A 15,487-nucleotide genomic window follows, 5' to 3' on the forward strand; every position below is an offset into this window, starting at 1 on the left:
TCAAAAATGTTTTACTCGTTTTCATTTGTTGTTCAAGCAGTTAAGCTCAGTACTGGGACATGCCTAAGTGCCCGTGGTTTAAGCGCTGTTCTGGCTGTAACAAATCTATGCCAGTGAGCGAGCCTCACTCTCGTTGCTGAAAGTGTTTGGAGAAGAACAGGAGTACTTGTGGCACCTTAGAGACTAACAAATTTATTAGAGCATAAGCTTTCGTGGACTACAGCCCACTTCTTCGGATGTTTGGAGAAGGACACATGAGCCATAGGTGCCCTGTCTGCAGGAGTTTTAAGACCAGAACTAAGAAGTTTAGGGAGGTAGGACTTTGGCACATCCTTATGGAATCTGCTTTGCGTCCTCCCTCAGAATCCAACTGCTTGGTATATGGGGTTTCAGACTCTACTCCATCCCGGAGTGCAGCACCAGATTCAAGAGGGTCCCTTCACCAGAGGGAGCTGAAGAGAAGCTGGCATTCTCCTTCTCCGATACCACACAAATGGCAGCATAGAACAGACAACTTATGCTCTTCTAGCCAGAAGAATCTTCATCCTCAAAGGCTAGGTCTCTGACAGAAAAAAAGACCAGGAAAAAGACAGGCACTGAGGTTAGAGCTGAGCCAGCCCTAGCTAAGTGCTCCCTGCTACTGCATATGTTGACTAGCAATGGCACCACATTTGGTACGGTCAAGATTGGCTCCATTGCCGGAACCTTCTAAGGTATCGACTTTGGCTTCGGTGCATCCCACTCTTTTGGTCTCAACAATGCCTGAGGAGTACGCAGTGGTCAAGGACCTCCTTTGTCTCCTGGTGCCCGACTCACCTTTGCTGCAAAATGAGAGTCCAGGACCAACTATTCCTACAAATTAAGCTCCAGTACCCATATCATCCTCGGCACTGACATACTCGGCCATCAGGGACTGTGAACTTGTCAGTACTGACAGTAACCAAAAGCTCTACTGTGTGCAGCAGGGCAGATGTACATTATCTTAAGCACCAAAGCCACCGATGGTTACCCCGGTACCGTCTCCTTTTCATCTGTCCAGGTCCTGATCTCCTGCCTCATCACCTGGTGCTGCACCACCTTGTCCTTTGGACCATGCTTACTCCTCCTCAGAGTCGGAGGTGAGATGTTTCACATCAAGGTCCCAGTTCAGAAGATCTCAAGCTTCTCCTTGTTCATCCTTGTGAAGGTTGAGTTCTTGGCACCAGTATTCTTACAGGAGCAGGTCCAGGGATAGGATGTGTTGGGGTTTTGCCCTGGTTCAATATCAGGTCCCACAATGGCCTTTTTGGAATTCTTGGGAAGGGAGGGTGGTTCCTCCAGGCTCTAGATCCTCATTTCCTAACCCTCATACAGCTAAGTCTCCCTCAAGGCACCATACTCTACCCAGTGCCAATCCCAGTACCTAGCAAGTGGGGGAATCTTATAACTCCGGTATCTGGTCCTTTTGGTACAGCGTTTCAATAGATATCAGAATAAGTGGACACTATAGCGCCACGGCTGAACAATTTCTCATCTTCCCCAGAAGAGGCTGTCAAGCTGTCTGCAGCAACAACCTCAGGGCAGACTATTAAGAAGCAGGGCACAAAGCCCAAATTGGTTGTGAGTTCTGTACAATAAATGCTTGTTTGCAGCAACACCTTGTAAAAGCAACCACTGCTTATGAGCAACATTTCCCTGGAAATACTTTCCCTGCTGTGAATTGTCAACACTCCCCATAACAGCAACAGCTACTTAGGGCTTGTCTACACTGGCAAGTTTCTGCACAGTAAAGAAGTTTTTTTGCATTCAAACTGCAGCCGTTTCCACACTGCCAAGCCACTTTGTGCGCAGAAACTCCTCAGTTGCAGCGCTGCAAAAAACCACCTCGACGAGAGTCATGAGGCTATTTGCACAGAGGCTTCGGCACTCTATTGCCAGTGCAAACACTTGATTGCTTTCTGCGCTGTAATTAGACTCCGGAGCTGTCCCGTAATGTCTCAAGTGACCGCTCTGCTCATTGTTTTGAACTCGGCTGCCCTGGAGACATGCACCCCTCCCCTTTCAAAGCATGATTTCCGACAGCCCTTGCATGCTGTGCTGATCTGCTCCGGGGGACAAAGCAAACCATTAATGTGAATGCTCGTGCAGGGCCAGAGGCGCTGTGTGTGTGTGTGCACGTGCAGGGCCAGCTCTAGGCACCAGCATCCCAAGCATGTGCTTGGGGCGGCCCTTTTCAAGGGGCGGCACTTCCCCCCCCCCCCGCCCTTTTTTTGTTGTTGCTTTGGCGGCAGCACTTTGGCTTTTTTTTTTTTTTTTTTGCTTGGGGTGGCAAAAAATCTGGAGCCGGCCCTGTGTGTGTATGTGTGAGAGAGAGTGTGCTGTGCAGAGAGCCCAGGGAGGGAGGCAGGGGGAGGGGAAAACCTCCCTCTCCCCCTGCCTCAGGACTGGTTGCTTCTTGCTGCTGTCTGAACTTACAAGACAGCACGCTGACACACTCTCTGTTCCCCAACTTGATATTACAGAATGGCAGGACAATTCTTCATCTGGACTTGTCATCCCTACGTCTGACAGCCTGGATGATGGCTGCTTGAAGGAGACACAGAAATCCTCTTCTCAAGTGGTTCAGGACATTTTAATAAATAATACAAAACTTTCCACTCACAGCTCTAACTGGAAAAGATGTGATGCTTGGTCCCAGGATCATACTATGCCCCCTTTTCAGGCGGACAGTCCCTTCATTTTAATTACATTTTATCCTTAAAATTCCTGGGTTATCAGTTAGGTCTATTAAAGTATATCTAGCTTCTGTATCTGCCTATCATCCTAAAATTCTATATGTTTTCATCCTATTTCTAAAAGATTCCTTATGCATCTACTTTAAGAATTTCCATCTGGCCATGGGAGTTGAATATTGTATTGAGTAGTTTAATGAAAACACTGTGTGAGTTTTTAGCTACCCACCCATTAAGTCTTCTCTCCTGGCAAACAGTGTTTTGAGTAGTGATTACTTCTGCACGTACAGTGGGTGAAATTATGCATTGATGTCAGGTCCTCCCTATACGCCCCACATCTTCATGTCCTGAGAGACCAGGAATGGGAGAGTGCAAGGGTATTCAGGGAGCATGTGAGGATGAACAAGGGGGGAAAATTCTGATCTCTGGCATGAGGGGCATGCAATACTAAGAGTGGAATACATAGACACCACAGCTTGAAGAACATCAGTTACTGTAAAGTAAGTAACCTCTTTTTCATTGTCAGTCCCTCAGATACAAGAATGTAGGGTTCAACTGGAGAATGTAATCCTGATCCAAGCACTTCCTCGTATCCAGGATAGTCTATAGTTAAACCAACCTATACACGACAGTTGTCACATTGTTCCAGATTGGCTGGCTAAATGCACAGGCAAAAGGACACTGTTAAATGAATCCAGAGAATGAGTTGTCCTCTGAGCTCAGAAGTTGCCAGTTTTCCTGTTAGAAAGGAGCTGTATCATCACCTCACATGTCCAAACCATCTGTTTATTTTTTACATAAGACATTTAATATATGGCACGGATTTAATGCATTTGTTTATAATAATAAATACAAAATCGTTGTTTACATTGTGAATGTTTATGTGGTCATATTTGTGCACAACCAGATGTCAGTCTTTACATTGTTACTATAACGTCACCAATGTAATCACATCTTTCTCTTTTTGTAAAGAAATCAAAATTTTATTTCCATGCTTTCTGTAATTTATTCACTGTTGAAGAGTTCAGCTCAGAGGCCTAGGAAATGCTTTTAAGTGACAAAAATGCTTTCTGGCTAAAAGTAAGGTTGCAATTAGCTCTCTATACATCCCTCTAAAAGTCTGTTTGCAGTGCAACTGAAAAGACTGCTGATCTGAATTTGATCATGATTTTCTTCTAGAACACACAGTATGAGCTCTTTGCAATGTGTCACCATTTTGGAGGAATTCACGGTGGCCATTATGTGGCTGATATAAGGTCATTTGAAAACGAGTGCTGGTACTCCTTCAACGACACCATGGTGACTGAGGTAATGGGTGCCTGAGTTCAGGGAAAGAAAACATGGACACGTCCAGGTTTCTATTAAGGGATCTGAGAAGTGTAGTACAAGAGGGAAGTACCATATCTGGAACTACCTCTCTAGCAGATTGAAAACACTGTAAACCAAAGCCTGTACTCGTTTATATAGGTGTAAATCTGCAGTTACTCACACAAAGCCTATGGAGTTCTTCTGGCTTTACCCCGGTGTTACTAATTTGGCATGCGTGTATTACTGCATTATACCATGGACATGCTCCCTTTAGCCTCACTTCCATACAATATGCTGTTTGAATAGCACAGCATTCCCCTCCCTCCAGATATAGTACTGTCCTGTTGGATGAGAGACGTAATAAAGTAATTGTTCAGATGGCAGTTATTCTTTTGGTGCTGCTGGAACAAAGCAGAGTATAGTCTCCTTCCCATTAACTCAGATTAAATGTACATCTTAACTTTATCATCCATTGTCTAGCACTAACACAGTCATAGAGATACATGAGATATCGCCTTCACCTCCATACTGTGCTTGTTATTGATATGTGATAAATACTTTGGCAATTCTCTTGGGAAATGATCCTTTCTGTTTGTTTGTTTATACAGAATACAAAAGAATGGAACACAACTGGTGCCACGAACAGGTATTTCCAATGCCATGTTTTACAGTTGGATTTTCAGCCATTCCTATGCCAGTGTGACATTTTCAAAGCTCCTCCCTTCCTTGGCAGCCATTTTTCTACTGAGTTTTTATTAGTTCACTGATCATTGCTTAGATCAGTGGTTTTTCTGTGTGCCTGTTGATTGGCTTGGACCCCAGCCAAACTCTGTTCCACTCCTTTTGTTTGCTTTTTCCCCTTTGCATTGAGATTGGGTCTGCTAGGCCTTTGGAGTTCAAGAGACATGCCTCAGAGGATGTGAAAATATTGGTTTAGGGTCAGCATTCCTGCTGGTCACTCTCTTGAGTGTGGATGGCCCATATAATTGCATAACATTTTTTTCTATGCCAGAATAATTCTCTTAAGTGGGTGTCAGCTTCTTACTTAAGAAAGCAATGGGCTGCTTTTGTTACCTCCCACTGTCTGCATCTGTACCACGTCAAAACCAATATCTGATGTGTTAGTACACAGTTTGAATGTTTTGTCAAAAGCTGGACTGGCCAGAACCCGCTTTTCTGACAGGATTTTCTTTACCTTATCAAAACCTTTCTGACATGGCCTTGTCCCCACTATTTCATTTGGCTTTGGCACCCATCTGTGATGACAGATATTATGTCTTTTAAACCATGTACAAATCGGTGGTAATAGATAGCCAAACCTATGAAGGACTGGACTTGTGTTTTAGTGTGGAGTATAGGCCAGTTAACAATAGCGTCAACTTTCAAGCAATCAGGAGAAATTTTGACCACCCCCCTTCAATCAGTCATAATTGTAGGGTTATTTAGATAATACTTTTGCACCTCATCACTAGTGCTTTGTCATAGACATCTTTATTAGAATCACAGAATATCAGGGTTGGAAGGGACCCCAGGAGGTCATCTAGTCCAACCCCCTGCTCAAAGCAGGATCAATCCCCAACTAAATCCCCAAATCTCTAAATGACCCCCTCAAGGATTGAATACGCCTGGGTTTAACAGGCCAATGCTCAAACCACTGAGCTAGCCCTCAGCTTTATGTAGTCGGTATCCACACACGATGTGAACCTTTCCACTTTAGTAACCTAAATGTGCAGGGAAATGTAAAGATACAAACCCAGCTTTTGTTCGTTAATTTTGGAACATTGTATCATCATTAATCAAAATGTCAGCTTATTTACAAAGCTGCAAGTTTTGTCAAGTCCAGTTCCCCCAGCGAGCATACAGTAAATAAATTAAAACAAAAAGAGAGACAGGAGAAGAGCTGTTCCTTTCCTGGTCTGATGGTAGGTAGCTGGTTGCAGGCTATAGTCATGGTTCTTTCCTTGGGCAGGCAGAATCTCTGGTTCATCTAAGTATGCAGTGTTGTTGTAGCCATGTTGGTCTCAGGATATCAAAGAGACCAGGACCAGCTTCTGATGATAAGAGAGAGAAGCTTTTGAGCTTACAAAGAGCTCTTCTTCTAGTCTGGGATATGTACTCAGAGTGTCACAGTAAAATACAAGGCGGAACAGATTGTTTAGCTTAAGTAGTTAACATATATTTCAAGGGACCAGTCAAGGTGAAGTGGCCAGTAAACTCCCAGACTGGAAAGGCGTTTATGGGGAGAGATGTGGCATCCATTTGATTAGGTATTAATATTCACTTCTCTTCTTTCTGTTGTAGTTCCACTGCATATCTCTTAATGTACCGCATGGCGAATTGTGTTGCTAAGCCAAGTAAGTGACAAGCTCTTATCATTTATAGGGTGACCAGATGTCCCGATTTTATAGGGACAGTCCCGATTTTTGGGTCTTTTTCTTATATAGGCTCCTATTACCCCCCATCCCCGTCCCAATTTTTTACACTTGCTGTCTGGTCACCTTATTTACAAGTTGCTGTCAGAGACAAAGGGAAGTTACTGGAGGCTTGCTTCCCACCATTTGATGGGAGGGCCAGTGAGAGGAGCTGGTTCAATTTGCTGCCAGGGAGGGTCAGGGTCAGGGAGAGGCCAGGGCCATGAAGATTCTATTTCCGAGTAAATAGAACCCCTGGGAAGGGCTTTGGGAACCACCATTTTCCCCAGACACCATCCTGCTCAAGAATCTGTGTGTCTTAGATTGGTCTTTTACCAAGCATTACGGCCATACAGATACGGTTCACTGAGTCTCCCAGATTCCCCAGCATATCTACAGCCTGTTGAGAGCCCTTTCTTCAGGTGCTGTGGGTAAAGTGCAGCCTTTTCAGCACATGGAGAAGGAGGGAGTTCTAGGGACCCCACAGCCACAACGAGGATCCAGGTTGGGTTTGGGTTCGGTGGTGGAAGGTGTGGCTTTCTCCATTGGTTGTTCTATTGAATATTTGTGTGGCACTGACGCTCAGCTGTACAAACACCCTGGAGGAGGTAATCCATGGAGGCCCCAATGTTATCAATATCTTTATAAATGATCCTCTTATATTATATTAAAATTAGGCAATAGAATTAAAGCAGAAACCATTTTAATTTTTTTAAAATAAAGGAACAGTTGAGATCAGCAAATTCCCAGAAGTGCATTAGGCCCAATGTGGGGAGAAATTTGGAAATGGACAAAACCAAGGTGGTTATGCAGCGTTGAATGCAAAGTTAGCATGCATGCACACCTAATTTTCTTTGGAATTCCCAAATTCATGGGGAGATTTGGATAAAAAGCTCCAATGTTCAGGGTACATTAGGAAAAAACAACCTCCTGCTCTTAATGTCTATGGAAAGAAGTAAGAAGACTTCCTAATTAAGGCTTAACTTTAACCAGCAGATCTGCCTTTGTAGCCTACCCACAATTCTTAACAAATACCAGGATATTTTCCTTACCACAGAATTAACTGCCCAATTATAATTTTGTTTCTGTACTGAGACACAAATACTCAGGTCGGGTTTCTTCAGCGTCTTCTGACGGCTGCATCCATGACAAGTGATGAGATAGCTATACCAGATGAAAATGGTCTAGGACAGAGGTTCCCAAAGTGAGCGATACCACCCCCTGGGGGGCGATGGAACGATCCAGGGGGGCAGTAGTAGCCTCGGGTGCAATTGGGGGGCGTTGAATAAAAATAAGGGGGCGGTGGAAGCATAAAGAAAGAAGAGAATATAAGAAAATTTTGAAAAACCGTTCGTACATGTTTCATCTGTTGTGTAACATAGAGTTAAAGTTGTAGTGATTACTGTATTTTCCAAATAAATTCACAAATTATAACCGATCAGGTGTCAAGTCCGCCAACAGCTCTTAACAAGCAAGTGTTGGCAGGCGAGTATGTCACGCATTGTCGGGAAGTCCAGCATGCATCAGCAGGAATATGTGCGTGTAATGACTTGTTTACAATACGATACTATAAATAGGCGACATGTATGAAATCTAATTTAGATTGTTTCTGAATTGTGTAAAAAGCAGTTAACAATAGTGCAATAAGTATTTATCATTTTTTATTCATATTCGAAAACTTCGATCTTTACGGATTCCAGATCACATACAAAGCAAATTGTATTATTGTTGTTTCAATAAAACAGCAATTTTTATACATTTTCTTACATATCTACCGTACGTTTCTGTGTCTCTAGTGCTTACTACTAATAAAATCGTAGCAGACTTGTGTCGGTACAGTACTATTTGAAGTGTACAGTCAATATATTTGTCATATTTTTTATTACAATATTAACGAAAACAGGGGAATGAAATCATAAAAAAACTGTTAACTATTAACATTTATTTATATCTATCGAATCATCTGTGTGAATTGGTAAATAAGGCGTGTGTTAATAAGGAACAATTATTTAAATAAGGGCAAACTAAATTAAAACTATTAACTGATTTTTAATTGCATATTGATTATTTTTTAAATTAATTATTTCTTGATAAATTTAGTTTGATATTTGACAATTTAATATCAAGTATATATATCTAATGCTGAGCAAAGAACAAAACCCAGTTTATTAGTTTCATTAGTATTTTAGTTTGGTTGTCTTTTGCCGTCTTACGCAAAAAACACTGTATACCTGATGTCGTGGGCGATATTCTAATAACACAACTATTGCAAAAAATTTTGGTTCCAGTGAGAGAAATTGCACTTTTTCAATTATATAAATTGTTATATATCTTGATAATTTTATACCCCTATTATGATAAATAAACACATAAATTTTATTTCTTTTACAGATAATATCATGGCTGAACAGAAGAAAAAATGTAGACAATATAGTATTGAATATTTGAACTATGGCTTTATTCAGTCGCCTACAAACAATACATTACCGATGTGCCTGATTTGCCAAAAAGTTTTATCAAATGAAGCTATGAAGCCTTCAAGACTACAAGAACATTTGACAAAAGTTCATGCTGATAAGAAAGATAAGGATTTATCTTATTTTCAAGCGCTTAAAGAAAATTTTTTGACAGAGCCGACATTGGCAAAACTCTTTTCAATAGCATCCAAACAAGATGACGATGGGTTGCGTGCTTCTTACAACATTTCGTTACTGATTGCTAAATCGGGAAAACCGCATACTATTGGTGAAGAATTAATTCTACCGGCTATAAGTGAGGTAATACGCACTATGCTACACAAGCCAGCGTCTGATATTACCAAGAAAATTTCTTTGAGCAATAATACAGTGCAAAGAAGAATTAATGAAATGGCTCAAGATGTTGAAGACTCATTATGTAAGTATTTAAAAACATCCCAGTTCTCTGTACAGCTTGATGAGTCAACTTTGCCAGGAAATGAAGCCTTACTTTTAGCATACATGCGATTCATAAAAGAAGAAAAAATTTGCCAAGAATTATTATTTGCTAAAAATTTGCAAACTGATACTAAAGGAGAATCGATATTTCATGCATTGGAAGAGTTTTTTAAAGAAAAAGAAATCCCCCTGAGTAATATCTTGTCAGTTGCTACTGATGGTGCTCCAGCGATGATAGGGCGCTACAGGGGTTTTCTTGCATATGTAAAAAAAGTGGTTCCGAATGTATTCGCTGTACACTGTGTCATTCATCGTCAACATTTAGTTGCCAAAAATCTGAGTGAACGCCTACATAGGTCATTACATTATGTCATTAAAGCAATCAACAAAATCAGAAGCAATTCACTGAATGACAGATTGTTTGGACAACTTTGTATTGAAAACGATGAAGAATTCAATCGCTTGCTGCTTCATACAGAAGTTCGTTGGCTATCAAAAGGTGCCTGTTTGGATCGGTTTTATAAACTCTTTGACTCAGTGCTAGAGTTCCTAGAAAACAAAGATGATGCTTTACGAGCCAACTTGATTGATTCCAAAAATGACATCGCTTATTTGACAGACTTGTTTAATAAATTTAATGAAACAAATTTACAGCTCCAAGGTGATGAGCTGAATTTAATCAAAACAAAAACTGTTATTTCCGCGTTTGTGGCAAAACTTCTTCTGTACAAACGAAATTTAGGACGAGGAGAATTCAGCCAGTTTCCAAATTTATCGACAGTAGAAAAACATGATGAAGACTTGCTTACCTATTGTCAGCACTTGGAGGCTCTCCATTCTGACTTCAATCAACGATTTGAAGATATTCTTAAAATGAACATACCCGATTGGGTTTTAGATCCTTTTTCAAGTACAAACACAGAAGAATCTTCAAAATTACAAGAAGAACTGATAGAAGTAACAACAAATGAGGAATTGAAATTTAAATTCAAAGACGGCTACCAACAGTTCTGGCTGCAAAAGCAGATACCTACACTTTATCCTGGATTATGGGCTATAGTACAAAAGTTTTTAATTGCATTTCCTTCATCATATTTAGTGGAACGTGGGTTCAGTGCGGTCACAAATCTGTTAACTAAAAAAAGAAACCGACTGCAAATAGCTAATCGCGGTGATTTAAGAATGCTGCTGACAAAAATAGAGCCGAACATTAATAAATTGATAGCAGCGCACCAGGTTCATCCTTCTCATTAAGATTATTTTTAATGTTATTCGTAATTTTTATTTTAATATTATCCTTCGTTATCTTAATTTTCTGTGTGTAATGCGAATGTTACTATGGTTGATTTTAATAAATAATTTTATAATTTCAAGCTTCAGGGTGTCTTATTTACAACAACATCTTCCTTTACTATATTGTAGGACGTAGGTAGAAATATAGATACATAAAAGAACTCAAATTTGTCACTGCATCTTTCTGTTTGTTCGCTTAAAGAAGGGAAATTTCCAGGGGGGCGCTGAGTAATTTTTTTTCTGAAAAGGGGGCGGTAGGCCAAATAAGTTTGGGAACCTCTGGTCTAGGAAAAGAATGACCAGTTATAAGTGTTTCTGCCCATCCAGAGAGGTTCAATCCTACAGATAACACGCAGACATGCCTTATATCTGGGTGGTGGTGTGTTTCAATCTGTCAAGGTTAAATCCCCATTCTGTTACTTCAAGTGCAGAAAGTGGGGGCCTGCAAGGATTCTAAAAGTTAATACTTGCCACTCCAGGCTTGTATTACACTCCCAAGGATACAGCTTTTCTCTAACCTTGGCTTGGTAAACGCTAGCACCACCCAAATGCAAAAAAAACCCCTTGAACCCAGGAAGGAGCACTTGGGAATTCCTCCACGTGGGGTACCTTCAATCCCTTTCACACACACACACACACACACACACACACCTGCCCCAGGGAAGAGCTGTGAAAGAAAACAAAGGGGCCGGGTTCAGTATCTAGGAGGTTCCGTTTTAATAACACAGGGCAAAACCAGCTCGAGCCCTCACCCAGTGACCTGGGACAATTACATACCAGCCCCCAGGCACCTCTAAGAGGCAATACTTCTCCTCTCACAAGCACGGAGTCTGAATGTAGCAAAAACTTTTAATAAAGGAGGGAAACATTGCAGTATTATGTTGGGGAAACATCACAAACAGGATTTATAACACAAACCATAACACAAAAGACCCAAGTAATTTTGGCAGTGTCCTTTTCCCCTCAGGGTCTTAAGTCCAGCAACCCAAATGTCACCCCCACCCAGCGTTTCTGTCCTTGGTCAGTGCAGCCCCCAGAGTTCAGAAGTTCATCTGCAGAGTTTACCTCCCAGGCTGGGTGGAAGTGGGGGAGATGTATGGGGGAAGCTCATATGCTCCGCTGCTCGGGTTGACGGCTGGTTGCCACGCCTCTCCACAGGGTTCTGCTACAGTCTTCACCACCAGCTGTCCTGCTGCCCGCTCCTCTCTACTAGCCATCCTGCTAGCCACTCACCAATATGTCTTCAGCCCCCTTCCCACCACACACACACACTTAACACAGCTCTCAGTGACTTTAGCTCTTTAGTGATTTCAGCTGTTGGGGGAGGGGGCAATGCTGGTGGACTCAGAACCACTTGTCCAAAGTAGGTCTAATGCTTTGACCTAGGAATCAGTGACTTTGGCTCTACAGTGTGTAACAAGACTCCTAATAGAACCAAAATTAGTTCTGTTATTACACAGTGGAGAGTTCAGATGTGTGTTTAGGACCCTCAGAAGGGGGCCTACACTACCAGGTAAACATACTTGTCCCCCACCCTCTCTCAGTTCACCAGGCTTTGGAACCCATGTCCTTTTCCCTAGCGAGTGCTACTTAGTTGAGGGCGAGTCCTTCTGTCATAAACTGCCAAGTACAGTTCTACTGTCCTTGATTAGAGAAGCTATTAAAATAAAAAACTTGATAATAATAATAATGGGGGATTTCAATTATTCCCTTATTGACTGGGTACATGTCACCTCAGGACAGGATACAGAGATAAAGTTTCTTGACCCCTTAAATGCTTCTTGGAGCAGTTGGTCCTGGAACCCACCAGAGGAGAGGCAATTCTTGATTTAGTCCTAAGTGGAGCACAGAATCTGGTCCAAGAGGTGAATAAAGCTGGACCGCTTGGCAATAGTGACCATAATATAATTAAATGTAATATTCCTATGGCAGGAAAAACACCACAGTAGCCCAACACTGTAGCATTTAATTTCAGAAAGGGGAACGATACAAAAATGAGGAGGTTAGTTAAACAGAAATTAAAGGGTACAGCACCAAAAGTCAAATCTCTGCAAGCTGCATGGAAACTTTTTAAAAACACCATAATAGAGGCTCAATTTAAATGTATACCTCAAATTAAAAAACATAGTAAGAGAACCAAAAAAGAGTCACCATGGCTAAACAACAAAGTAAAAGAAGCAGTGAGAGGCAAAAAAGACATCCTTTAAAAAGTGGAAGTTAAATCCTAGTGAGGAAAATAGAAAGGAGCATAAACTCTGGCAAATGAAATGTAAAAATACACTTAGAAAGGCCAAAAAAGAATTTGAGGAACAGTTAGCCAAAGACTCAAAAAGTAATAGCAATTTTTTAAAAGTACATAAGCAGGAAGTCTGCTAAACAACCAGGGGGGCCACTGGATGATCAAGATGCGAAAGGAGAACTCAAGAACAATAAGGCCATTGCGGAGAAACTAAATGAATTATTTGCATCGGTCTTCATGGCTGAGGATGTGAGGGAGATTCCCAAACCCGAGTCATTCTTTTTAGGTGACAGATCTGAGGAACTGTCCCAAATTGAGGTATCATTAGAGGAAGTTTGGGAACAAATTGATAAATTAAACAGCAATAAGTCACCAGGACCAGATGGTATTCACCCAAGACTTCTGAAGGAACTCAAATGTGAAATTGCAGAACTACTAACTGTAGTCTGTAACCTATCATTTAAATCAGCTTCTGTACCAGATGATTGGAGAATAGCTAATGTTATGCCAATTTTTAAAAAGGGCTCCAGAGGTTATCCCAGCAATTACAGGCCTGTAAGACTGACTTCAGTACTGGGCAAACTGGTTGAAATTATAATAAAGAGCAATATTGTCAGACATATAGATGAACATAATTTGCTAAGGAAGAGTCAACATGGTTTTAGAAAAGGAAAATCATGCCTCACCAATCTACTAGAATTCTTTGAGGGGGTCAACAAGCATGTGGACCAAGGGCATTCAGTGGACATAGTGTACTTAGATTTTCAGAAAGCCTTTGACAAGGTCCCTCACCAAAGGCTCTTACGCAAAGTAAGCTGCCATGGGATAAGAGGGAAGGTGCTCTCATGGATTGGTAACTGGTTAAAAGATAGGAAACAAAGGGTAGGTATAAATGGTCAGTTTTCAGAATGGAGAGAGGTAAATAGTGGTGTCCCCCAGGGGTCTGTTATGGGACCAGTCCTATTCAACATATTCATAAATTATCTGGAAAAAGGGGTAAACAGTGAGGTGGCAAAATTTGCAGATGATACAAAATTACTAAAAAGAATGAGGAGTACTTGTGGCACCTTAGAGACTAACAAATTTATTTGAGCATAAGCTTTCGTGGGCTAAAACCCACTTCACCAGATGCATGCAGTGGAAAATACAGTAGGAAGATATATATATACACACACAGAGAGAACATGAAAAAATGGGTGTTGCCATACCAACTGTAACAAGAGTAATCAATTAACCTCCCTGGTCACTCAATTTACAGACCTCAAAGTCGCAATACTACAACAAAAAAACTTCAGAAACAGACTGCAATTAGAAACAGCAGAACTGGAATTAATTTGCAAACTGGACACCATTAAATTAGGCTTGAGTAAAGACTGGGAGTGGATGGGTCAAAACTATTTCCCCATGCTAATTTTTTTCTCCTACTATTACTCATACCTTCTTGTCAACTGTTGGAAATGGGCCATCTTGATTATCAGTACAAGTTTTTTTTTTCTCCTGATAATAGCCCACCTTAATTAATTACTCTCATTACAGTTGTTATGGCGACACCCATTTTTTCATGTTCTCTGTGTATATATATATCTTCCTAATGTATTTTCCACTGCATGCATACGATGAAGTGGGTTTTAGCCCAAGAAAGCTTATGCTCAAATAAATTTGTTAGTCTCTAAGGTGCCACAAGTACTCCTTGTTCTTTTTGCTGATACAGACTAACACGGCTACCACTCTGAAAATTACTCAAGATAGTTAAGTCCCAGGCAGACTGCGAAGAGCTACAAAAGGATCTCTCAAAACTACGTGACTGGGCAACCAAATGGCAGATGAAATGTAATGTTGATAAATGCAAAGTAATGCACATTGGAAAGCATAATCCCAACTATACATATAAAATGATGGGGTCTAAATTAACTGTTACCACTCAAGAAAGAGATATTGGAGTCATTGTGGATAGCTCTCTGAAAACATCCACTCAATGTGCAGTGGCAGTCAAAAAAGCAAACAGAATGCTGGGAATAATTAACAAAGGGATAGATAATAGGACAGAAAACATCATGTTGCCTCTATATAAATCCATGGTACGCCCACATCTTGAATACTGTATGCAGATGTGGTCGCCCCATATAAAAAAAGATGGAATTGGAAAAGGTTCAGAAAAGTGCAACAAAAATTATTAGTGGTATGGAACAGCTTCCATATAAAGAGAGATTAATAAGACTGGGATTTTTCAGCTTGGAAAAGAGACGGCTAAGGGGAGATATGATTGAGCTCTATAAAATCATGACTTGTGTAGAGAAAGTAGATAAGGAAGTGTTGTTCGCTTTTCATAAAACAAGGGGTCACCAAATGAAATTAATAGGCAGCAGGTTTAAAAAAAATAAAAGGATGTATTTCTTCATACTACGCACAGTCACAGGGGCGGCTCCAGGCACCAGTGCAGCAAGCGCGTGCCTGGGGCAGGAAGCCGTGGGGGGCGGCCTGCTGGTCTCTGTGAGGGCGGCAGTCAGGCAGCCTTCGGTGGCGTGCCTGCAGGAGGTCCGCCGGTCCCGCGGTTTCGGCAGCAATTCGGCCGTGTGACCGGCAGATCACCCTCAGAAATGCCACCGAATC

At 41.3% G+C, this 15,487-nt stretch overlaps 1 protein-coding gene across 1 annotated transcript in view; it reads left to right on the top strand.

Moving 5' to 3' along the window:
- The window catches only part of LOC128836850 (protein ZBED8-like), a 40,276-nt gene extending 29,600 nt beyond the window's left edge, over positions 1-10,676 (top strand). Inside the window, exons 12-15 of the mRNA XM_054027515.1 lie at positions 3,891-4,019; positions 4,628-4,665; positions 6,321-6,373; positions 8,822-10,676. Of these exons, the coding sequence (XP_053883490.1) occupies positions 3,891-4,019; positions 4,628-4,665; positions 6,321-6,373; positions 8,822-10,599 (1,998 nt within the window). The 3' untranslated portion in view covers positions 10,600-10,676. The remainder of the gene's footprint in view (positions 1-3,890; positions 4,020-4,627; positions 4,666-6,320; positions 6,374-8,821) is intronic.
- The last annotated feature ends 4,811 nt before the right edge of the window (positions 10,677-15,487 follow it).

This window comes from Malaclemys terrapin, chromosome 4 (assembly GCF_027887155.1).
Source record: "Malaclemys terrapin pileata isolate rMalTer1 chromosome 4, rMalTer1.hap1, whole genome shotgun sequence".
Taxonomy (NCBI): Eukaryota; Metazoa; Chordata; order Testudines; family Emydidae; genus Malaclemys; species Malaclemys terrapin.